Source organism: Notolepis coatsorum (assembly GCF_963971535.1).
Source record: "Notolepis coatsorum genome assembly, chromosome: 9".
Taxonomy (NCBI): domain Eukaryota; kingdom Metazoa; phylum Chordata; class Actinopteri; order Aulopiformes; family Paralepididae; genus Notolepis; species Notolepis coatsorum.
In genome coordinates, this window is record NC_140173.1 from 109749536 (window position 1) to 109771567 (window position 22032).

The 22032-nt window shown below is 42.9% G+C and overlaps 1 protein-coding gene across 1 annotated transcript; it reads left to right on the top strand.

Moving 5' to 3' along the window:
* Window positions 1-4041: 4041 nt before the first annotated feature.
* fgf8a (fibroblast growth factor 8a) lies at window positions 4042-9483 on the top strand. The gene is made up of 5 exons (XM_084321371.1): window positions 4042-4161; window positions 4276-4312; window positions 5438-5618; window positions 7196-7302; window positions 9095-9483. The coding sequence occupies exons 1-5, from the start codon at window positions 4130-4132 to the stop codon at window positions 9377-9379; spliced, it is 642 nt and encodes a 213-aa protein (XP_084177497.1). The 5' UTR covers window positions 4042-4129; the 3' UTR covers window positions 9380-9483.
* The last annotated feature ends 12549 nt before the right edge of the window (window positions 9484-22032 follow it).

The following is a 22032-nucleotide window of genomic DNA, read 5'->3' on the forward strand; positions in this document are numbered from 1 at the left end:
CTAGAGTACCCGGAGGAAACCCACACAAACACAGGGAGAACATGCAAACCCCACACAGAAAGGCCCTCTCCCCAGTCGAATCCAGGCCTTCCTGCTGTGAGGCAACAGGGGTAACCACTGCACTACCATGTTCGCCCTAAACACACTGCTGTGTGATCATCAGACATATCACCAGCAGCACACAGGTTAATAATGATGTCATTCTCGCATGTGCCATATAGACCAGTGTACCTATAGTTTAGACATGACAAGGCGAGGGGTGGATGTGTCATTTAAGTTATCAAGTGGGTAATCCCCATCACAGGTATTTTATCCAGTTAAACTCACAACACCACTAGAAGGCTCCACAGTAGATTCTGACATTCCCAGAACCACCAGAACTCAGTGTCGATAAACAAAAATACTAAAACCACAAAAGCAATGTTTATGCCATATCCATAAAAATGGAGAAATTATGAATTATGCTACAAAAACATGTTTTTTTTCTGCAGCAACGTAAAAACACCCTAAAAATGTCCCGTGGCACATATGATGAGGCCTGTCACAGCGATTAGCGAGTGCCTTCATCATCCTGGGAGTAGCTAGTGTTTGCCTAGGCTGGACAAACTTAAGTGAAGTTGTATGCTTTGCTATGAATTATATCCGGTCTTGAGGGCACTGTAAAACACACGTCCACTTAACCAAGGAGATGGAGTGAGGAGAGAGGAGGGGTGAGAGGAGGGGTGAGAGGAGGGGAGGAGCGAGGGGGGTGGCAGATGGCTGCATATTGGTATGTGGGGCTAGAAGGGACGGAACGAGATACAGGGGATAACAAGCGAGTGAATGTAAAGAGAAGAGAGAGAGAGGCAGAGATGTGAAAGGAGAGAGATGATGCTCGATCAGGTGACAGAGAAGGATAATCAGGACCAAGGAAAAGAGAGAGCTTTGGAGGGATAATGATAGAAATAAAATATTGCAGAGATGAATAGAGAGAAGAGGGGAGAGGAGGAGAGAGAGAGAGAAGGATGGTGGGGGAGGGGTGAAGACCCCCTGCAGGGTTGCTGATGGATGTTGGGCTCCTGGGGTTAAGGGGAGGGCAGGCAGGCCCTGTGCCGGGCCTCAGAGTGGCAGCTACCTGCCGCTCGTCACATACACACACACACACTGACATGCGTGTGCGTGCACACACACACACACACACACACACACACACACACACACACGCACGAAAACACTGGGTCTTCAGAATAAAAATTCATGTAAACACAGAAACAGACGGTCAAACACTTTTTATGCACCAACTTTCTCCTTACTTCATACATACATACTTCTCTCATCTTGCACACATGGTACACACACACACACACACATGGTACACACACACACACACACACATGGTACACACAGCACAGTATTCTAATGGAAAAGAAGTTGGTGGGAAGGGAACAAGGGGGAAAACAAACCATCTAACAACATGAGGCCTCTCACTGAGAACAGAAGATATTCACTTTGATACAAGAGAGAGAGAGGGAGAGAGAGACAGAGAGAGAGAGAGAGAGACGAGAGAGAGAGAGAGAGAGAGAGAGAGAGAGAGAGAGAGAGAGAGAGAGAGAGAGAGAGAGAGAGAGAGAGAGAGAGAGAGAGACCAACAGAGAGAGAGACCAACAGAGAGAGAGAGAGAGAGAGAGAGAGAGAGAGAGATGAGAGAGAGAGAGAGAGAGAGAGAGAGAGAGAGAGAGAGAGAGAGAGAGAGGAGAGAGAGAGAGAGAGGGAGAGGAGAGAGAGAGGGGGGTGTTTACAGATATACAGTTGAATCTTTCTTGGTGAGGACAGGCAGGCTGTTGCAATTGCATCAAGATTATTAATGAGCCTAAGAGCTAAATGTAGCCTGTACCTGCAGTGCTCCTTTCTGGTGGAGAGGCCTCTTTTGTAGCGCCCAACTGGTGGTTGAACATTGTAGCTGCTGGCAAGGTGACAGGAGTGACAGTTAATGGACATAACTACAAAAAAAAAGATCACACTTTAACATTGGTGAATGCTGATATCCAGATCAGTAGGCCTACATTATCAACGTTAAATTGAGACAGTTCATATTAAAATACATTTACAAGCCCTACAAATTACAAAAAACATCATAGCCTTTATATTAACATATTTCATTTGTAATTGCAATTGCTGAGGCCACCTGGTATAGGCAACATGTACGTTTATTGAAAGAACAAATCATCCACAATTAAGGCTACATCGAGACTTGTTGATTGAGTGATAACTTGAATTGTATTAATCAAACGAGTCGGCTATAGTCTAGCGATACTGGCACCCCGTGAGAGGACGAGCGATGGACCATAGCCTAATTAATGGCGCGCGCAATCAATAAAGTGTATATCTGATGATGGACGTGTTCAAAGGCTCTATATAATAATGGGTGGGGTGAGCATGATCATTGATTTGCCGCGTCTATAGTGTAAAAATCCCAAAACGATGACCATTAATTTGTTAAATGGCCCATTGACCTAACTAGGTGTGAATGTCCCATTCGTGCCCATTATTAGCCTAATTGTGCTGTCTGATTTAATAAATTGAGTTTTGATTTTCTCTTATCATGGGGAAACATCTGTCAGCACGGGACATTGGACAATGACAGCTATAGTTTGGGATTCAGATGTTCAGTTCGTCTGATTCCATTTGCTTTCTATGAATCTATTATCTGAAGTCATTGCAGGTGTTTAAAGACCCACATGTATGTTTGTTTGTCTTTAGTTTACTTCTTGGACTGTAAGGGGCGAGGAGAGCCCGTTAAGCAGCCTACCAGAACAAGTCTCTCTCTCTATCAAACGAAGGGAGGGGTGTTTTAAAAAACGCTAATCGCCTGTAATCCTTTTAATATGTCTCACACGTTGCCCAGGCAATACACAAACAGAGCAGCTCCAACAACATGGCGCATCCCAGTGCTACATCTCAGTTTCACCCCCCCCCCTCCACTCCAATTTTTTTAAATACAAAAAAAAAACGAATGGCTATGAATTAATAATATTTTCTAGAGTTATGGCCCTCTCCTTAATAGTGGTGATTTAATGAGTTATGACAACGATGATGATGACGCATTGAAATGCAGTGCCATCCATCCTTCAGCTTTGACCACAGTTTTGACTATACAAGTCATCATCACCGTTTTATTACATGACTGCCGTGAGCTGCTCGCTGCTGCAGGGGTGTCACTGTGCGCAGGCAAGGCTCCTCCTCGGCTTTCTCCTCAAGTGTTGACTGTCTGTTTCTCAGGTGAAGAGATGTTTTAAAATGCAGGGGGAGGAGGGGGTTCGCTTTTGTTCTGCAGAAAAAGGGGGCTTGTTCCTAGCAGATCGCCCTTCCATTTTAACCAGGGGTGTGAGCGCGAACAAGGGGCTGACATTGGAGCTTCGGATGGGACTAGAGGAGGGGAGAAGGCTTGTGCTGCCAGTGCTGCGCTAACCGAGCGGAGACGCAACATCACCACCAGCTCTGAGCGCACGACGGAGGCGCACGACGAACACACCGCTCAGTCAGGACTCCGACCCAGAGACACTCGAGTCAACGGGATACAAACCAGCAGCCCGAGAAGATCACTGTATAGGAATTACAAAACAGATTGAATTCACTGACATCCCCAGTGGGCATCGGGATGACCTCGTTTTTCTTTGCATAAGTTTTTTTTTTTATATATCAAACTCTGCAGCGCTTTTGCCAAAACTTGAATGCACGGCTCCATCATTTGCAAGTGCACTTACAATTTGCGTATAGCCTTCAGACAGAGACAAACAAACACTTGCTGTCAGTAATCATTAATCACTGTTATTAATTATCATTGTCCCTTGTGGCAATTTGCTGTCAACGTTGTCAGATGGTGGGACCTTGAGGACTGCTTATAGAGCGGCTATGGACAGCTAGGGCGTTTGCGAGGAATGGATCCCAGTCTGTGCTCCTGAGCATAATCCTTCAACGCCTTTGACCTTTTTGGATTTCAATGAAATCTTTGGACTAAACTGAGAGCATCTGAGACGTGTTTTTTTTTTAGCACGGGTTCATCTTGACCAAATCACCTCGACATTGGAGCACTGTCTGTAAAGAACAGTATAGTCAGAATTGACTGAAAAGGCAACTCACATCCATCATCATGCGACGCGTCCCATCACGGTTGAGTTATCTGTGAGTATATTTCCTCCCACTTCCAAGTATTCTTTCATTGTCTAGATTATTAATTATGTGAATGTAATTAATGCGTCCTTTAAAATGACTAACCATTCTCATTCTCATTTGCAGGCTCCTACACGTCTTTGCATTTTGCTACTATGCTCAGGTATGTTCATGTCTTAAATCTTTTTTTTGTGTATGTGATAAGGGGAGATTATTTTCTTATTTGTGCGCTAATTAAAAGGTCTAAAAGCATTCGTGATATATGAAGGTGTATATCGGTTGCGCTCCTTTTATTAACAACGATTTTAACATTCAAATATATATGATTTGCTAATACGGTAGCCAAGCCAAAGTCCAATGCACTGTGTAATAATAACAGCTAGTCGCGAGGGGAGGGGGGAGGTGAGAGATCATCATATCATTTGTGATACAACAATATCAGATGGCTCCCACTGCGCCGTGGGCAGCGGGCGCGCCGCATGCAGGCCGGCCGCGTCACCGCGCTGGCAGGTATCTGTGAACATACTGGCCTCCTCGCACGGGAGGCAGCGTGGGGCACAGGAGGGGCACGGGAGGCAGCGTGGGGCACGAGGGGCAGCGTGGGGCACGGGAGGCAGCGTGGGGCACAGGAGGCAGCGTGGGGCACGGGAGGCAGCGTGGGGCACAGGAGGCAGCGTGGGGCACAGGAGGGGCAGCGCGCGGGGCTTGTGAAATAATGTCGTGGGGTTCAAAATATGACTCGGGCCAAAGTGTCCGTCCTCCTTCATTCCATCACAGCATCCCCGACGGCTGCTCGCAGCGAGGGAGTAATGACTTGCACGAGAAAGTGTGACAAAGAAAATGATTTAGCTCAGGCTATAATTGCGTTTGAAAGGATGTGGGGCCTATTCATATTTCTAGTTATATAGAGGGAGGTTTTCACAGTCTGTGTGTGTTGGATGTTGTTGAGCATTCTGGCCTCATCTTCCAAGCTACACTCGTTTACGCACAACCTGTAATCAACTGTGCGGCTTTTTTTTGGAACCTGTTCATTTCCTCTGGCAACAGGTCTATTGGAACTTGTTACACTTGGTTTTATGGTCGCAGTATATGTGTTTAGAGATTATAGTAGGCCTACACACGGGAACGTATATACGACACAATTGGCTGTACTTATCCAAACTGATTTCTGTCCATTTCTTTACATTATTCTTGTTGCACCATTTTATTGAAGAGGACCAAAAAAAATACGAAATGAAGCTATACACGGCAGATACTGATGATTGTGGTGACATCTAATTTTTGACAGGTAACCAATCAGTCCCCGCCTAATTTCACGCAGCATGTAAGCGAGCAGAGCAAGGTGACGGACCGCGTGAGCCGCAGGTTAATTCGGACCTACCAGCTGTACAGCCGGACCAGCGGGAAGCACGTGCAGGTTCTGCCCAACAAGAAGATCAACGCCATGGCGGACGATGGAGATGTCCACGGTAAGCCCCCCCCCCCAATTTATGCGGCCTCATTTCAATATTTATTTTGATTTATACACACACAAAAAGCCTATAATGCCTATAACGCCATATCAATTTCAAAATATATTGAATATACGTTTTTATTATAGCCACTTCATACAGCTACAGCATGGATTTGCCAACCTAAATTAACCTGATACTATATAATTTGGCGTGCTTTGGAATGAGGGATATCGGATATGGTATAGAATCAAGTTCAGAGCTATTTGAGGGGGGGGTGTTTTCCGTGTGAAACACACGACACCGTGAGCACAATTAATGGCCACAGACAATGAATAAGTCGACCTCTATATGGCGTCGTTCGGTATTGTTGAGAGAAGAGACCGCGCATCAGCGCAAAAAAATTCAAATGGATTGTAGGTGATCCCCATGAGAGCACCGCGGGTCTGGAAGAGCCATTAGAAGTCATCTTACTTCTACCTCCTGAACATTTCCTGCGCAGCTCCCCCCCTCTGTCCAGAAGCTTTAGAACCAAAATAGGCCCCGTCGAACCCAGCCACCCCCAGCCGCCTGCCGTACCCGCACAACTTCCAGAGTTGCAGGGTTATATTTTTCTTTAGTTTCTAACTCGATTTAATGAGAACATCGGCCTTTTTATTTTATTTTATTTTTTAAATAAAAGTTTCTTTAATTTTTTTGAGTAAATTGATATTGGGGAATTGAGTGCAAATTGGTTTATTTGTATGCTGATATAAGGAGAGTCAACTGCGTTTTTTCTATTGAATATAATTGCTTGCATGTGTGTGGTCTGAAAAAGAGCTAGGTGCTCAGCGTTAGATCACCTGTGTTGACTGCCGAGGTTGTGTGTGTGTGTGCGTGGGACCGTTCCTGTAATCTTTTTTGACAAGAGACTGAAAGCTGTTTTAAATCAATAATAATGACTGAAAATACCAAGTCAAATTATTATCATCAGTAATAGATAAAATATATTTTTTAATAAAAAATCAATATTTCCAAGGATAAAAAAATTCAACAAAGTAATATAAAGACATGATGTGTTTGAAATGAGCATATTGCACATTCAACGAGTAAAAAGTACTTTAGCCTACTTCAATTACTCATGTTGAATAACAAACCCTGACCTTCCATACATCCTCTATTTTTCACTGCTTCCTATGATAAACATGGGGGCTTCTTGTGTGAGGTCAATACAGATTTATTTGAAAAGGAATTCATCCTGGGCCCGCCAGGATTGCCTCTTTAGCTTTCAAAGAATTGAGCGACACGTGGTTTTATCATTTTGCAATAATTTCAGCTTGCAGAAATCCCCAGGAATGGTCCCATATGTTTTGGTTTGTGTGTGTTAACATGCTTGTGTGTGTGTGTGTGTGTGTGTGTGTGTGTGTGTGTGTGTGTGTGTGTGTGTGTGTGTGTGTGCCTGCATATGCATCTGTATAAATGTGCATGTTACACCAATCTCACCCCAAATCCGATAAAAACAAATTTGTCAACCCCCTCCCCCCCTTCAAAAAAAGGGCTGGAGTGCCAAAGGTCGTAGTTTCAGTTGCTAATAAATGTCCCTCTTGTTTCCTCAGCCAAACTGATTGTGGAGACAGACACGTTTGGGAGTCGTGTGCGAATCAAGGGAGCTGAGACCGGCTTCTATATCTGCATGAACAAGAAGGGCAAGCTCATTGGCAAGGTAAGGAGAAACGTTCCTCTTAACACCTCATCTTGGTACCATTCATGGACAATGGCTCCGCTAGCTTGCAGCGATAGCTTAGGTCAAAAGGTCAAACCTTAGAGCAGGGTCTAGTATGTAGTGGGATTTATAGGGTTTTGTGACTTAATTTGGTGTGAGTTGAAGAAATACTTTTTTAATGGCACTTTAGAATCTAATCTAAGTGGTCAGACAGTGATAAAGAAGCAGCTTAATAGTGGTTCATAAACCACAGATTCTGACTGGAGAAGATGGCTGCTGCCTTTACGTGACTGAGGCTTTGCATTGGAATCTCACCTCTGGTTTTAAAGGTGTTATGGTTGCTCTGTGAGGTTGTGTGCGTCTGTAGCCTGTGTGTGTGTGTGTGTGTGTGCTGTGCACGTGTGTGTGTTTGTGTTTGATGTATTGGTGTGTTTGTGTGTCTGTGTGGGTATTTGTGTCTCAGAGTGTGTGGGTGTGTGTCAAACTGTCAATGTGTGTCGGTGTATGTGTCGGTATGTGTGTGTGTGTGTGTGTGTCTGTGTGTGTGTGTGTGTATGTGTATGTGTGTGTGTGTGTGTGTGTGTGTGTGTGTGTGTCTGTGTATGTCAGGGTGGGGTGTAGAGGGTCTGAGGGTATCTCAGTGCTCCTCTCTTGCTGTGCTGGCTAATAAACAGGCCTGCCAGCCTCACCAGAACCCTGCCTGCAACACCATCTGCCCTGCCGTACCGGCTCAGCGACAGCCTGCATGGCCTGTGTGTGTGTGAGAGAGAGAGAGAGAGAGAGAGAGAGAGAGAGAGAGAGAGAGAGAGAGAGAGAGAGAGAGAGAGAGAGAGAGAGAGAGAGAGAGAGAGTATGTGTGTGTGTGTGTGTGTGTTAGAGAGAGAGAGTATGTGTGTGTGGGTGTTAATGTGTGCTACTTGTGTACATTTTTCTCTTTTTCTTTTTGGCCTTGGCCTCACTATTTTTAACGGGGCTGCTTTGTCCAAAATGTGGAAGCTTACTACAGCAGGCTAGTGCTCTGCTATGACGCTGTGTGTAGTTCAGTAGAGGCTGATTCCATTAGCTAATGTTATGAGTGGAATGTTGGGCCGTATTGTACCCTTTTATTGCTACAGTCACTTTTATTGCGGTAGAATCCTACGCTACGATTCTGTTACCCCACCTTTGCTATTATTGACACTGCAGTGGTATTTAAAGTTGTCGGTGTGATCCAATGTGCCTCAGCGGACCACAACAGAGGGCAGAGCTGATGTATTTAAGGGTCTATTGATTGATATTCAAGTTGAGGAGCCCTGGGCGGTTAAATTTAACCGCAAGGCTAAAGACAGTGCAACATTAGACTAAACCAGGAGTGAAAGGTACCCTGCAGGGCTGATTAAGGGCTTTTAGAGTGCAGGAATCTGGACTGGAGGTATTCCTCCACGACGCTCTAGTGTGCCCGGGGCAGCTGACCCATGAGGTGTCCGGGATGGGACGGATGGGGTCCAGGATGTGATGGCCTAACCCGCGTCTGTGTGTGTGGGTGGGTGGGTGGGTGTGTGTGTTTGCTAAAGGGGGAGAAGAACCATCGCTTACTACTGTCATCCCTCTTTCTCTGATCTGGGCCTGTAATGACTGTAGCATATGCTGCATGCATGTGGGGAGGGCTGTGTGTGTGTGTCTGTGTGTGTATATAGGGACAGACTTTGCGGGGTTGCCTTCATACATCTGATATTTCCCATCTGTAAATCTTCATAGAGTGGTCTCTCAGAGCTTGATGACTGACCGCGTGAATGTGTGTGTGTTTCCACAGAATAGTGGCCAGGGTCGCGACTGCATCTTCACGGAGATCGTGCTGGAGAACAACTACACGGCGCTGAGGAACGCGCGCTACGAGGGCTGGTACATGGCGTTCACGAGGCGCGGCCGGCCCCGGAAGGGCTCGCGGACGCGGCAGCACCAGCGCGAGGTCCACTTCATGAAGAGGCTCCCCCGGGGCCAGCAGCCCGCGCACCCGGCCCACCACCGGCCCTTTGACTTCATCCAATACCCCTTCAGCCGGAGGACTAAACGCACACGCCACTCTGCGAACCGCTGAAGAGGGGGGAGAGGAGGTAGAGACTGAGAGAGAGAGAGAACAGAGGAGAGAGAGAGAGAACCACTGACTTTCCAGGAGCTGACTCCTCTGCTCCGAAAACAACCTCTGAGAGCTTTTGATACTGAGCATTACTATATCTTAACATGTAGGCTTTTTTTTTCTATTTTTGACGAAGTAAAAAAAAAACTAATAATAAAAAAAAAGCTGTAAAGAAAAAACACAAATCTATTTTTGTACTCCAGACATTTAGTACTGACCTGTGTAAAAAGAAAAAAATTGTTTGTTTTTAGATGCACATAGCTCATCGTATGATACTTGGGGGGGGGGGGGGGGGGGGGGGGCTGATGTCTTAGTAGAGTGCATTGTGGGTTTATTTTGTTTTTGTTTTGACCATTGGAGTAATTCTTTTGGACTCTCATCTGCTGCTCGAGGAGACTTGAAGGGCCCTGACCGCACTGCCGGGGAACGTTGCGTTTCAGAGACACGGTCACAGAGTCACAGCTTTGACGCTGCGTTCCAGAGCGCAGAATTTAGAGGGACGTCGCAAAAGGGCGTTCGCGGCGCCGCCGCAGCGTGTAGCCTAAAAGCCGCGACACCTCTGCTAGATGCTGCATTGTGACTTAGATACTCATGTAATTATCTAACACAGTTAAAGCAAACCGAGCTTTAAGTATGTCTGATGGAAAATGTGGCAGCTATGTGTGATAATCCCAGGTTTCCTGCTATGTCTGTAAATTTGAGGTGTACAAAATGCATTGAAGTGTATAGGGAAACCCCTCCCTTTTGTTTCTGTTGCCCCCTGTCTGTCTGTTTTTATACATATATAAATATATTTTTATTTGAGGATGTGTAAAATAATTTTAAGGATGGAATATTTATTTAAAATGTGTAATAAATGTACATTAGAATACTGATATTAAACTCTTGTTTGTTAAAGGATTGTTTTTGTACGCTTTTGTAAAAGTACACACACACACACACACACACACACACACACACCTTTTGACCCCAGACAAACACATGTAGACATATACTGTAAGTTGCCTGTGTCTCAACCGTACACTGTCTGCTCAAATATAATTTCACGAGTTTGAGCTTCTTGTTATCGACTGACAGAATGGATGATGGATGCCACTGATGATGGTAGGATTAAGTGAAGGCTAGTTTGGCTTGTATGCAGCAGGGTGATATCAGCCCTAGGCCATAGAGATATAGGCTGCTGATACCCACCTCTTTATTAGTATTAAAAAAAAGTCTGGTTGTAGTCAACTTTCAAATCTAAAATCTCTGCGGGAGGAGGAATACGATTGGAGGATGAGAGAAAGGTAAAGCAGGGTGATTGGCTGTAGTCTTGAATGAACGCAAGCTGGTAGAAGGCTCAACAGTAGGAGTTTAGGAAGTCAGTTGGATACACAGGCTCTTCCCCCCTGAAATTATGTCACAGTCTCCAAAATGAATTGACATTCTATTACACACTAAATTCTCTACCTATTATGTTCATTGAGTTTGCATGCAAAGGAGACTTCCTTACGAGTCTACGCCGCTGTTTAGGGCCTCTAGGAAGGTCACACAATGCATTTCTTTAGCTTTTGATCATTTTTCGGTGTGTTTGAATGAGAGAGAGCACTTGAAGTGGATGCAAAATTATGCTGTGTGTGTGTGTTCATTCAATTATAATCAGTGGGTGTGATTTGGTTGTTGAGGTTGGAGTGTTTAGGGGCCAAAAACGCAACCAGGTTTAGGGACACCAAAAGCCTAGGGCCAACTCTGCTTCCCAACTTATAAAGGCTCAATCCGCCTGCGGGGTACTCGCTCTGGGGCATGCTACCGCAGCCTCCCAGGCAGAACCAACAGGACCACGAATAGTTTCTTCCCCTCAGCTGTCAGACTTCTGAATCAAAACTCTACTTAGCCCACTGCACCTCACTGTATACCTGTGTATATAACCATAACTTATGTAGACTTTATTTGAATGATAATTTTAATTATTATTTTGTATTCTCACCATTGTACATTGTGCCATTGCACCTTACTGTACAGTTTTATTTATATGTGTCTTATATTGCAACTGACTGTTGATTGTCACATCCTGGTTAGACGTACACAATCTTGTTGCACTGTCTTGTACTGTGTAATGACAATAAAGTGAATCTAAAGGCTCAATCCATGATCCAAAAGTAAAACAAATCGGTAGCCCCACCACCTACAATACAAAATCAGAATATTTATTTTCTAGCTGATCCCTTGATATAAGGATAAACACTAGAAAAAGATAAATCTGAGTTCTGAATAGAGGTCTTGCACAGAATGTTTATGTTGATTGATTGATTGATTGATTGATTGATTGATTGATTGATTGATTGATTGATTGATTGATTGATTGATTGATTGAAAACTTTATTAACAGATTGCAGAATGGATACAATACAGTACGGCTCAATACAAACAATTGTTAAGGGGATGCAGACCAGAGAAAGACTTTCATCTTGTTTACATCAGGGTCCCCCATTTTCAATTCATCAAGACATTTATGACATACGGATATACAGTACTGTTTCATCCTGACATTTATGACATACAACAAGCTATACAAATATACAGTACTGTTTATGAGAAAGAGATCATAAAAGAATATATATACTGTACATTCGAGGGGAAAGACTTTTTTTTATTACATTGGTTGCCATTTTGTCATAGGAAAGATTTGCCTCTATAGGATGGAACCCAGGTATGTAATTTCATCTTTCCTTGTGACAATATTGTCACCCAGGGCTGTACAATTGTGCAGGATTGTAGTAGAATATATACACTAAATTAGAATACAAATAAAAAATACAGTTCAGATGCATGCTAAATTTTTTTAGTATATGTGCAAATATATAGTACAGGAAGGGTGCGTTAATGTAACACATTGTGACAGACTCTTATGTAGCGTATATAGTGTCTATGGGGAGAGGAGATGAGATGCGATGAGTTTATAAAAAATAAAACCCATTTGTGCTCCTTGCCCCGAAATATCCAAATAAATGAAATAAACACTAGGCAGATGTCTGTGAAGGTCGTAATGACATATCGAGATCAATGTAATTGCTGATTTATCAAATTGCTTGCTCTAAAATCAAGTTATCTTGTCCATAGCTTAACCCCATGATTGATTGATTGATTGATTGATTGATTGATTGATTGATTGATTGAAAATTGTATTAACAGATTGCAGAATGGGTACAATACAGTACAGCTCAATACACACAATTGTTGATTGATTGATTGTTGTTCTCATTCTTCCAACATGGCTGGCTGTAACTACTGGTAACCACTTTTGAAAATGCCCAATTTCTGTGCAGTAATAGAGCAAGTAAAACAACGTAAGAACATGATACTACTGTTCCACCGTGACACGTTTACAAGACCCAGTAATACCAATACCAAATACACCAATTTGTTGAATTTCTGTTGACATATTTCTCATAATATCAATGCATAGCAACCATTGTTTCTTCCAACATGGAGGACAACATTGGCATTCAAAACATTCTGTGAAAGTGTGATGTAGTTTGTGGCTGTAATGTTTGTTTACATTGGTAATGTTTATAAACCATGGAATAAAACCGACCTATATTCTGATTAAAAATTTGTTAAGAAAGTTCCAGATACTGTAGCTTCTTTTATCTGCAAGTTGGATAAACCCCACATTCAAAGAATATGGCAGAGCTGTCCTCTTCTTATTCGACTCACTTTCATCTTTAAATCTACGCTTACTGGAGACGCTTATCTTTCAGGAAATAACTCAACATGAATAATGACTAATGGACTAATGGGCTAATTGACTAACACCAAATTGATAAATGTATTGACTATAAGGCCACAGCCCATATGGGAAAAGGGGGGGGGGGGACTTTGGGGCTTTAAGTGTATTATCCCCTCATGAAACCTGAGTAGAACCAATGCTAACTGGGAGGTTATACCTTGTCAGATCCCATCAAGGATAACAAGGTCATCTGAAGTCACCGAGAGCCTCCTTTTAGCAGATAGCAGTGTTTCGGTGTCATGGAGGATCAGGATGAGGGCATGCTTTTGGTGTTTGCGGGGATGATAGCGCTGTGTTTGCTTTTAGGCTTTAAAGGTGCCTCTGTAACAGTCTCTCCCCGGTATCTCTCCCTCTGCGTGCCGACGGCTGTTATTCTTTCATCTCCCTCTTCTTAACACCCCCACGGCTTAATCTGATTGGACAAGCTCGTGTGTGTTTGTGTGTTTCTCTGTTTATTTGAGTGAGGATACTTATAATGAGGTTGATTGGAGGTTAGTTGGGCTCAAGTGTTGATCAACAACGTTTATTTATTTATTCATTTAATTCACACGCACACAAAAAAACTGAAACAGAGGTACTACATACACACATATATACATACACACACTTACATACATACATACATACATACATACATACATACATACATACATACATACATACATACATACATACATACATACATACATACATACATACATACATACATACATACATACATACATACATACATACATACATACATATATATATATACATATGTATTTTCAAAAGTTTCAAAGCTTGTCCCTAGCCACGGAATTCCTCTAAAAAGATCTGTATTAACATTTATGGTAATGCATAGATAATACATAAACATAAATTCAAAAAGAAAAAGTGAAACCTGTGGCCTTGCAAGTACATCATTTCCATTCAGTCATTTAGCTGACACTTTCATCCAAAGCAACTTAAAGGTCTGTACAATAAATCAGCAGGAAGGATACAACTCTGGCAGCTAAAGGTAAGTAACATTGTTCATCAAACAGTGTTGAACTTGAGTGCTACAGTCTTGAGTGCATAGTAGTATAGACATATAGCATAGATAGAAGATAGTCATATAGGCAAGGTAGATTCCTTAGTAGCAGAGTGCATACTAGTAAAATACAGTACAAATGTTAGTATTTTTTTTTTTTTTTAATTCAAGTACATGATACATTTGACCAGCAATACATCATCTGCACTGAATCTTGATCACCACGCCTCTATTTCGGTGGCCACACCTCTTTTTGGGTGAAAACAACTCAGATTCGATGGTGTTTGTTCATTAACTACAACTTTAGGTCAGTTGGAGATTCATAAGCATAATATTAAATGTCCAGATAGGGAAATTAGGAAATATCCTGCAGCTGAAATACCATAGGGGGAAGACTGAAGATGGCATGGCTGAAAACCTATCAAATCAAACCTTCACAATGGCACATACACTCAATAGGGGGGGGGGGGGGGTAACAAAACTGCAACATCCACTCCCTTAGCAATGTGGCTCTTAACATTAATCTAGTAGTTAGCTAAACATATACTCTTGTAAATCTGTAAAATGTAAAGTGTAATCTTCCTAAAGCAGTCAGAACACTTAACACCCCTTGCTAGCCCCCTTGCCACTAGATCCTAGAAACTGACCTGAATGCACTATATGCACTGGATTGAACTCAGACTGGACTTGTTTGCACCGGTACATCAATCATGATACTTTCTGCCTGTTGGGTTACTAACTAACTAACTAACTAACTAACTAACTAACTAACTAACTAACTAACTAACTAACTAACTAACTAACTAACTAACTAACTAACTAACTAACTAACTAACTAACTAACTAACTAACTAACTAACTAACTAACTAACTAACTAACTAACTAACTAACTAACTAACTAACTAACTAACTAACTAACTAACTAACTATCTATCTATCTATCTATCTATCTATCTATCTATCTATCTATCTATCTATCTATCTATCTATCTATCTATCTATCTATCTATCTATCTATCTATCTATCTATCTATCTATCTATCTATCTATCTATCTATCTATCTATCTATCTATCTATCTATCTATCTATCTATCTATCTATCTATCTATCTATCTATCTATCTATCTATCTATCTATCTATCTATCTATCTATCTATCTATCTATCTATCTATCTATCTATCTATCTATCTATCTATCTATCTATCTATCTATCTATCTATCTATCTATCTATCTATCTATCTATCTATCTATCTATCTATCTATCTATCTATCTATCTATCTATCTATCTATCTATCTATCTATCTATCTATCTATCTATCTATCTATCTATCTATCTATCTATCTATCTATCTATCTATCTATCATCTATCTATCTATCTATCTATCTATCTATCTATCTATCTATCTATCTATCTATCTATCTATCTATCTATCTATCTATCTATCTATCTATCTATCTATCTATCTATCTATCTATCTATCTATCTATCTATGTGAGGATTGGCCCATTCCCGCCACACGCTTCAAGGTACTGTGAGGAGGATTGGCTCATTGCCACCACACGCTTCTAGGTCAAGTACCAATTGCCGTCACGCACCTGTCGGTTGTTTGTAATCAGCGCCCAGAGCCCTTCATATACTCGGGTCTTTCTGTCAATCGTTGTCGGGTCGTTTTGGATTTCCACTGCTACTGCCTGTTCCCCCCGTTGTTGTGCCTCGTCTGTTTTTCTTCAGGACGTCCATGGAAGTCGCCGCTGTTGTGTATCTCTATCATCCGTTGGAGCTGTGCCTCGTTGCCCGCTTTGCGCATTTGCACTTTGGTGAGTTTTTGGAACGAACCTTTTGGATTCTCTGTTTTCTGTGTGTTTGGATAACACTGAAGATTTGCCGTTTTTGTTTTGTACAGGACTCAGCTAAACGTGTGTGTTGGTAACACTGAAGATTAAGTCACGTGGGATTGTACTGAGCTCAGCTAAACTTGTGTATTGGTAACACTGAAGATTAAGTCACGTGTGTTTATACTGGACTCAGCTAAGGAGGACTGGACTGCCTCTGTATTCCGTTGGCTTGTTTATTGACCACTCTCGCTCTCTCTCCGTTCCTCCCCGAGTTGGATCCTGGAGTATCTGCAGAGCCGCAGAGGCAGTGGTGCTACGCCGCTTCACCATCTCAATACCGGGACGATCTGCAGAGCCGCAGACAACTCTGCCAAGAACATTCTCCCCTTTGTTGTTCTTATTGTTATCTCGCTCATTCCTGTTTCAGAAATAAATACGCCCTAGTCTTTGGCTAACTCTGAACTACCTGTCTGTGCCGTGCTGTTGGGGTCGGTTTCAAACCATAACAATCTATCTATCTATCTATCTATCTATCTATCTATCTATCTATCTATCTATCTATCTATCTATCTATCTATCTATCTATCTATCTATCTATCTATCTATCTATCTATCTATCTATCTATCTATCTATCTATCTATCTATCTATCTATCTATCTATCTATCTATCTATCTATCTATCTATCTATCTATCTATCTATCTATCTATCTATCTATCATTATGCTGATGAAGGCAGAACTTGCTATTCTTTATTTAAGCATTACATGGTTTGTGAACAATAAACCATGCCTAGGGGTGGTCGTTAGACCCCCCTAGGCATGGTTTATTTTTCACAAATCACGACTGCAAGTGGTGTAATGCTTTTATACAACTGCCACATTCATCCAACCTTATTGCTATACAATAAACACACATTAATTGAAGATTTATTGAAAAAACCATCCGCCAGAAAAAGTAGTTCCCAAAAAAGAAAAAAAGAGAAGTTGCCTCCATGTGGAAGCAGCTCGGAAGTGCATTCAACTGTTCTCAGTAGGACATCCAACCAACTAACACATCCAACTGTCTTTCAACTAAGACATCCAACCAACTAACACATCCAACTGTCTTTCAACTAAGGCATCCAACCAACTAACACATCCAACTGCCTTTCAACTAAGACATCGAACCAACTAACACATCCAACTGCCTTTCAACTAAGACATCCAACCAACTAAAACATCCAACTTTTCTTTAGTTTTTAATTATGAAGTTAGTGGTTGTTATTGGAATGATTGATTGATTGATTGAAAATTGTATTACCAGATGCAGAATGGGTACAATACAGTACGGCTCAATACACACAATTGTTAAGGGGATGCAGACCTACTTTCTATAGAACTTCATTCTTAGATGCTTCTATTGAAAGTAGGTAAAAAAAAAATTTAAAAAAAATGCAATTAATCAATCAATCAATTCCCGCTATTTTTATTTAGTTCTACAATGACTCATGACCCATCAATTACATCATCCAACATTGTTTAAGCAACTAAGACATTGTGTGTGTGTGTGTGTGTGTGTGTGTGTGTGTGTGTGTGTGTGTGTGTGTGTGTGTGTGTGTGTGTGTGTGTGTGTGTGTGTGTGTGTGTGTGTGTGTGTGTGTGTGTGTGTGTGTGTGTGTGTGTGTGTGTGTGTGTGTGTATGCGACCGAGTGAGTGTGTCTGGAAGCCAGACAGTGTGAGAGTGAGCTCTGGCAAGGAAGGGGAAGAAAAAAAATTGCAAATTAAATCAATCAATCAATTCGCGCGATTTTTATTTTGTTCTACAATGACTCATGACCCATCAATTACATCATCCAAGATTGTTTAAGCAACTAAGACATTGTGTGTGTGTGTGTGTGTGTGGGTGTGTATGCGACCGAGTGAGTGTGTCTGGAAGCCAGACAGTGTGAGAGTGAGCTCTGGCAAGGAAGGGGAAGAAAAAGAAATGTCAAATTAATCAATCAATCAATTTGCGCGATTTTTATTTTGTTCTACAATGACTCATGACCCATCAATTACATCATCCAACATTGTTTAGAGGACTAAGACATTCGCCGTGACAGAATCGCTTTATATTTAGTCGTTATGACGCTATCAACATATCCATTTGTTAAAGATTATTGTCCGCCATCTTGTTTTTTCCGAAAAATCCGCACGGCGGAGTGATTGTGATTCGGTTGTGGGCGGGTCCTGGGACCAGGAGCGTGGATTGTGACAGATACATACGTGTAAATTGACTGTTTCAGCCAATCAGAATAGAGAAATTTGCATGCCGTTGTATAATTGTTTCTTTACAATGGAATGACTACATGCTTTCTTTCAGCATTGGTGGTGTAACAGTTGTGTGCGGGTGAGGAACCATGAGAAGAATAACAGGTAGGTAGGCAAATGATCAGGAAAACCAACAAGTGGACATTTAATGATCGGCCGGAAGGCAGGATACAAGTAACCGGACAGGGGGAATACTGACTAGCTAAACCACGGTACCAGACCAAAACATAACAGAACTGAAACTGAAACTGGAAATGACACAACAGATAATGAACACTCAACAACATTTATGATGAGCAAATTAAGCACATCTGGGACAGGTGGGAGATATCTCCACAGGGGGCCATCTAGTGGACAAGGGGAGAAACACAAGGAGAGAGACTAGATACACAAGGAGAGGGACTAGATACACAAGGAGAGGGACTAGAGACACAAGAAGAGGGACTAGAGACACAAGGAGAGAGACTAGAGACACAAGGAGAGGGACTAGAGACACAAGGAGACTAGAGACATACAGAGAGACTAGAGACACAAGGAGAGAGACTATAAAGAGAGGGACTAGAGACACAAAGAGACTAGAGACACAAGGAGAGGGACTAGATACACAAAGAGAGAGACTAGATACACAAGGAGAGGGACTAGAGACACAAGGAGAGAGACTAGAGACACAAGGAGAGAGACTATAGACACAAGGATAGAGACTAGAGACACAAAGAGAGAGACTAGATACACAAGGAGAGAGACTAGAGACACAAGGAGAGAGACTAGAGACACAAGGAGATGGACTAGAGACACAAAGAGAGGGACTAGAGACACAAGGAAAGAGACTAGAGACACAAAGAGAGAGACTAGAGACACAAAGAGAGAAACTAGAGACACAAGGAGAGGGACTAGAGACACAAGGAGAGAGACTAGAGACACAAGGAGAGAGACTAGAGACACAAGGAGAGAGACTAGAGACACAAGGAGAGGGACTAGAGACACAAGGAGAGAGACTAGAGACACAAAGAGAGACTAGAGACACAAGGAGAGGGACTAGAGACACAAGGAGAGGGACTAGAGACACAAGGAGAGAGACTAGAGACATACAGAGACTAGAGACATAGAGAGACTAGAGACACAAGGAGAAGGACTAGAGACACAAGGAGAGAGACTAGAGACACAAGGAGAGAGACTAGAGACACAAGGAGAGAGACTAGAGACATGAGGAGAGGGACTAGAGACAAAAGGAGAGAGACTAGAGACACAAGGAGAGGGACTAGAGACACAAGGAGAGAGACTAGAGACACAAGGAGAGGGACTAGAGACACAAGAAGACTAGAGACATACAGAGAGACTAGAGACACAAGGAGAGAGACTATAAAGAGAGGGACTAGAGACACAAAGAGACTAGAGACACAAGGAGAGGGACTAGATACACAAAGAGAGAGACTAGATACACAAGGAGAGGGACTAGAGACACAAGGAGAGAGACTAGAGACACAAGGAGAGAGACTATAGACACAAGGAGAGAGACTAGAGACACAAAGAGAGAGACTAGATACACAAGGAGAGAGACTAGAGACACAAGGAGAGAGACTAGAGACACAAGGAGATGGACTAGAGACACAAAGAGAGGGACTAGAGACACAAGGAGAGAGACTAGAGACACAAAGAGAGAGACTAGAGACACAAAGAGAGAGACTAGAGACACAAGGAGAGGGACTAGAGACACAAGGAGAGAGACTAGAGACACAAGGAGAGAGACTAGAGACACAAGGAGAGAGACTAGAGACACAAGGAGAGGGACTAGAGACACAAGGAGAGAGACTAGAGACACAAAGAGAGACTAGAGACACAAGGAGAGGGACTAGAGACACAAGGAGAGGGACTAGAGACACAAGGAGAGAGACTAGAGACATACAGAGACTAGAGACATAGAGAGACTAGAGACACAAGGAGAAGGACTAGAGACACAAGGAGAGGGACTAGAGACATGAGGAGAGGGACTAGAGACAAAAGGAGATAGACTAGAGACACAAGGAGAGAGACTAGAGACACAAGGAGAGAGACTAGAGACACAAGGAGAGACTAGAGACACAAGGAGAGAGACTAGAGACACAAGGAGAGGGACTAGAGACACAAGGAGAGAGACTAGAGACACAAGGAGAGAGACTAGAGACACAAGGATAGAGACTAGAGACACAAGGAGAGAGACTAGAGACACAAGGAGAGAGACTAGAGACACAAGGAGAGAGACTAGAGACACAAGGAGAGGGACTAGAGACACAAGGAGAGAGACTAGAGACACAAGGAGAGAGACTAGAGACACAAGGAGAGAGACTAGAGACACAAGGAGAGAGACTAGAGACACAAGGAGAGAGACTAGAGACACAAAGAGAGAGACTAGAGACACAAGGAGAGAGACTAGAGACACAAGGAGAGAGACTAGAGACACAAGGAGAGAGACTAGAGACACAAGGAGAGAGACTAGAGACACAAGGAGAGGGACTAGAGACACAAGGAGAGGGACTAGAGACACAAGGAGAGAGACTAGAGACACAAGGAGAGAGACTAGAGACACAAAGAGAGAGACTAGAGACACAAGGAGAGAGACTAGAGACATGAGGAGAGGGACTAGAGACACAAGGAGAGGGACTAGAGACACAAGGAGAGAGACTAGAGACACAAGGAGAGGGACTAGAGACACAAGGAGAGAGACTAGAGACACAAGGAGAGAGACTAGAGACACAAGGAGAGGGACTAGAGACACAAGGAGAGAGACTAGAGACACAAGGAGAGAGACTAGATACACAAGGAGAGAGACTAGATACACAAGGAGAGAGACTAGAAACACAAGGAGAGAGACTAGAGACACAAAGAGAGGGACTAGAGACACAAGGAGAGAGACTAGAGACATACAGATGGACTAGAGACACAAGGAGAGAGACTAGAGACACAAGGAGAGAGACTAGAGACACAAGGAGAGAGACTAGAGACACAAGGAGAGGGACTAGAGACACAAGGAGAGGGACTAGAGACACAAGGAGAGAGACTAGAGACACAAGGAGAGAGACTAGAGACACAAAGAGAGAGACTAGAGACACAAGGAGAGAGACTAGAGACATGAGGAGAGGGACTAGAGACACAAGGAGAGAGACTAGAGACACAAGGAGAGGGACTAGAGACACAAGGAGAGAGACTAGAGACACAAGGAGAGAGACTAGAGACACAAGGAGAGGGACTAGAGACACAAGGAGAGAGACTAGAGACACAAGGAGAGAGACTAGATACACAAGGAGAGAGACTAGATACACAAGGAGAGAGACTAGAAACACAAGGAGAGAGACTAGAGACACAAAGAGAGGGACTAGAGACACAAGGAGAGAGACTAGAGACATACAGATGGACTAGAGACACAAGGAGAGAGACTAGAGACACAAGGAGAGAGACTAGAGACACAAGGAGAGAGACTAGAGACACAAGGAGAGAGACTAGAGACACAAGGAGAGAGACTAGAGACACAAGGAGAGAGACTAGAGACACAAGGAGAGAGACTAGAGACACAAGGAGAGGGACTAGAGACACAAGGAGAGGGACTAGAGACACAAGGAGAGAGACTAGATACACAAGGAGAGGGACTAGAGACACAAGGAGAGGGACTAGAGACACAAGGAGAGGGACTAGAGACACAAGGAGAGAGACTAGATACACAAGGAGAG

What these genes read in the sequence shown, in the direction of transcription:
- fgf8a (XM_084321371.1), top strand. Translation starts at nt 4,130, where the DNA reads ATGCGACGCGTCCCATCACGGTTGAGTTATCT. An exon ending in CATTTTGCTACTATGCTCAG is followed by an intron (nt 4,313 to 5,437) that starts GTATGTTCATGT and finishes AATTTTTGACAG; the next exon opens with GTAACCAATCAGTCCCCGCC. An exon ending in GGACGATGGAGATGTCCACG is followed by an intron (nt 5,619 to 7,195) that starts GTAAGCCCCCCC and finishes TTGTTTCCTCAG; the next exon opens with CCAAACTGATTGTGGAGACA.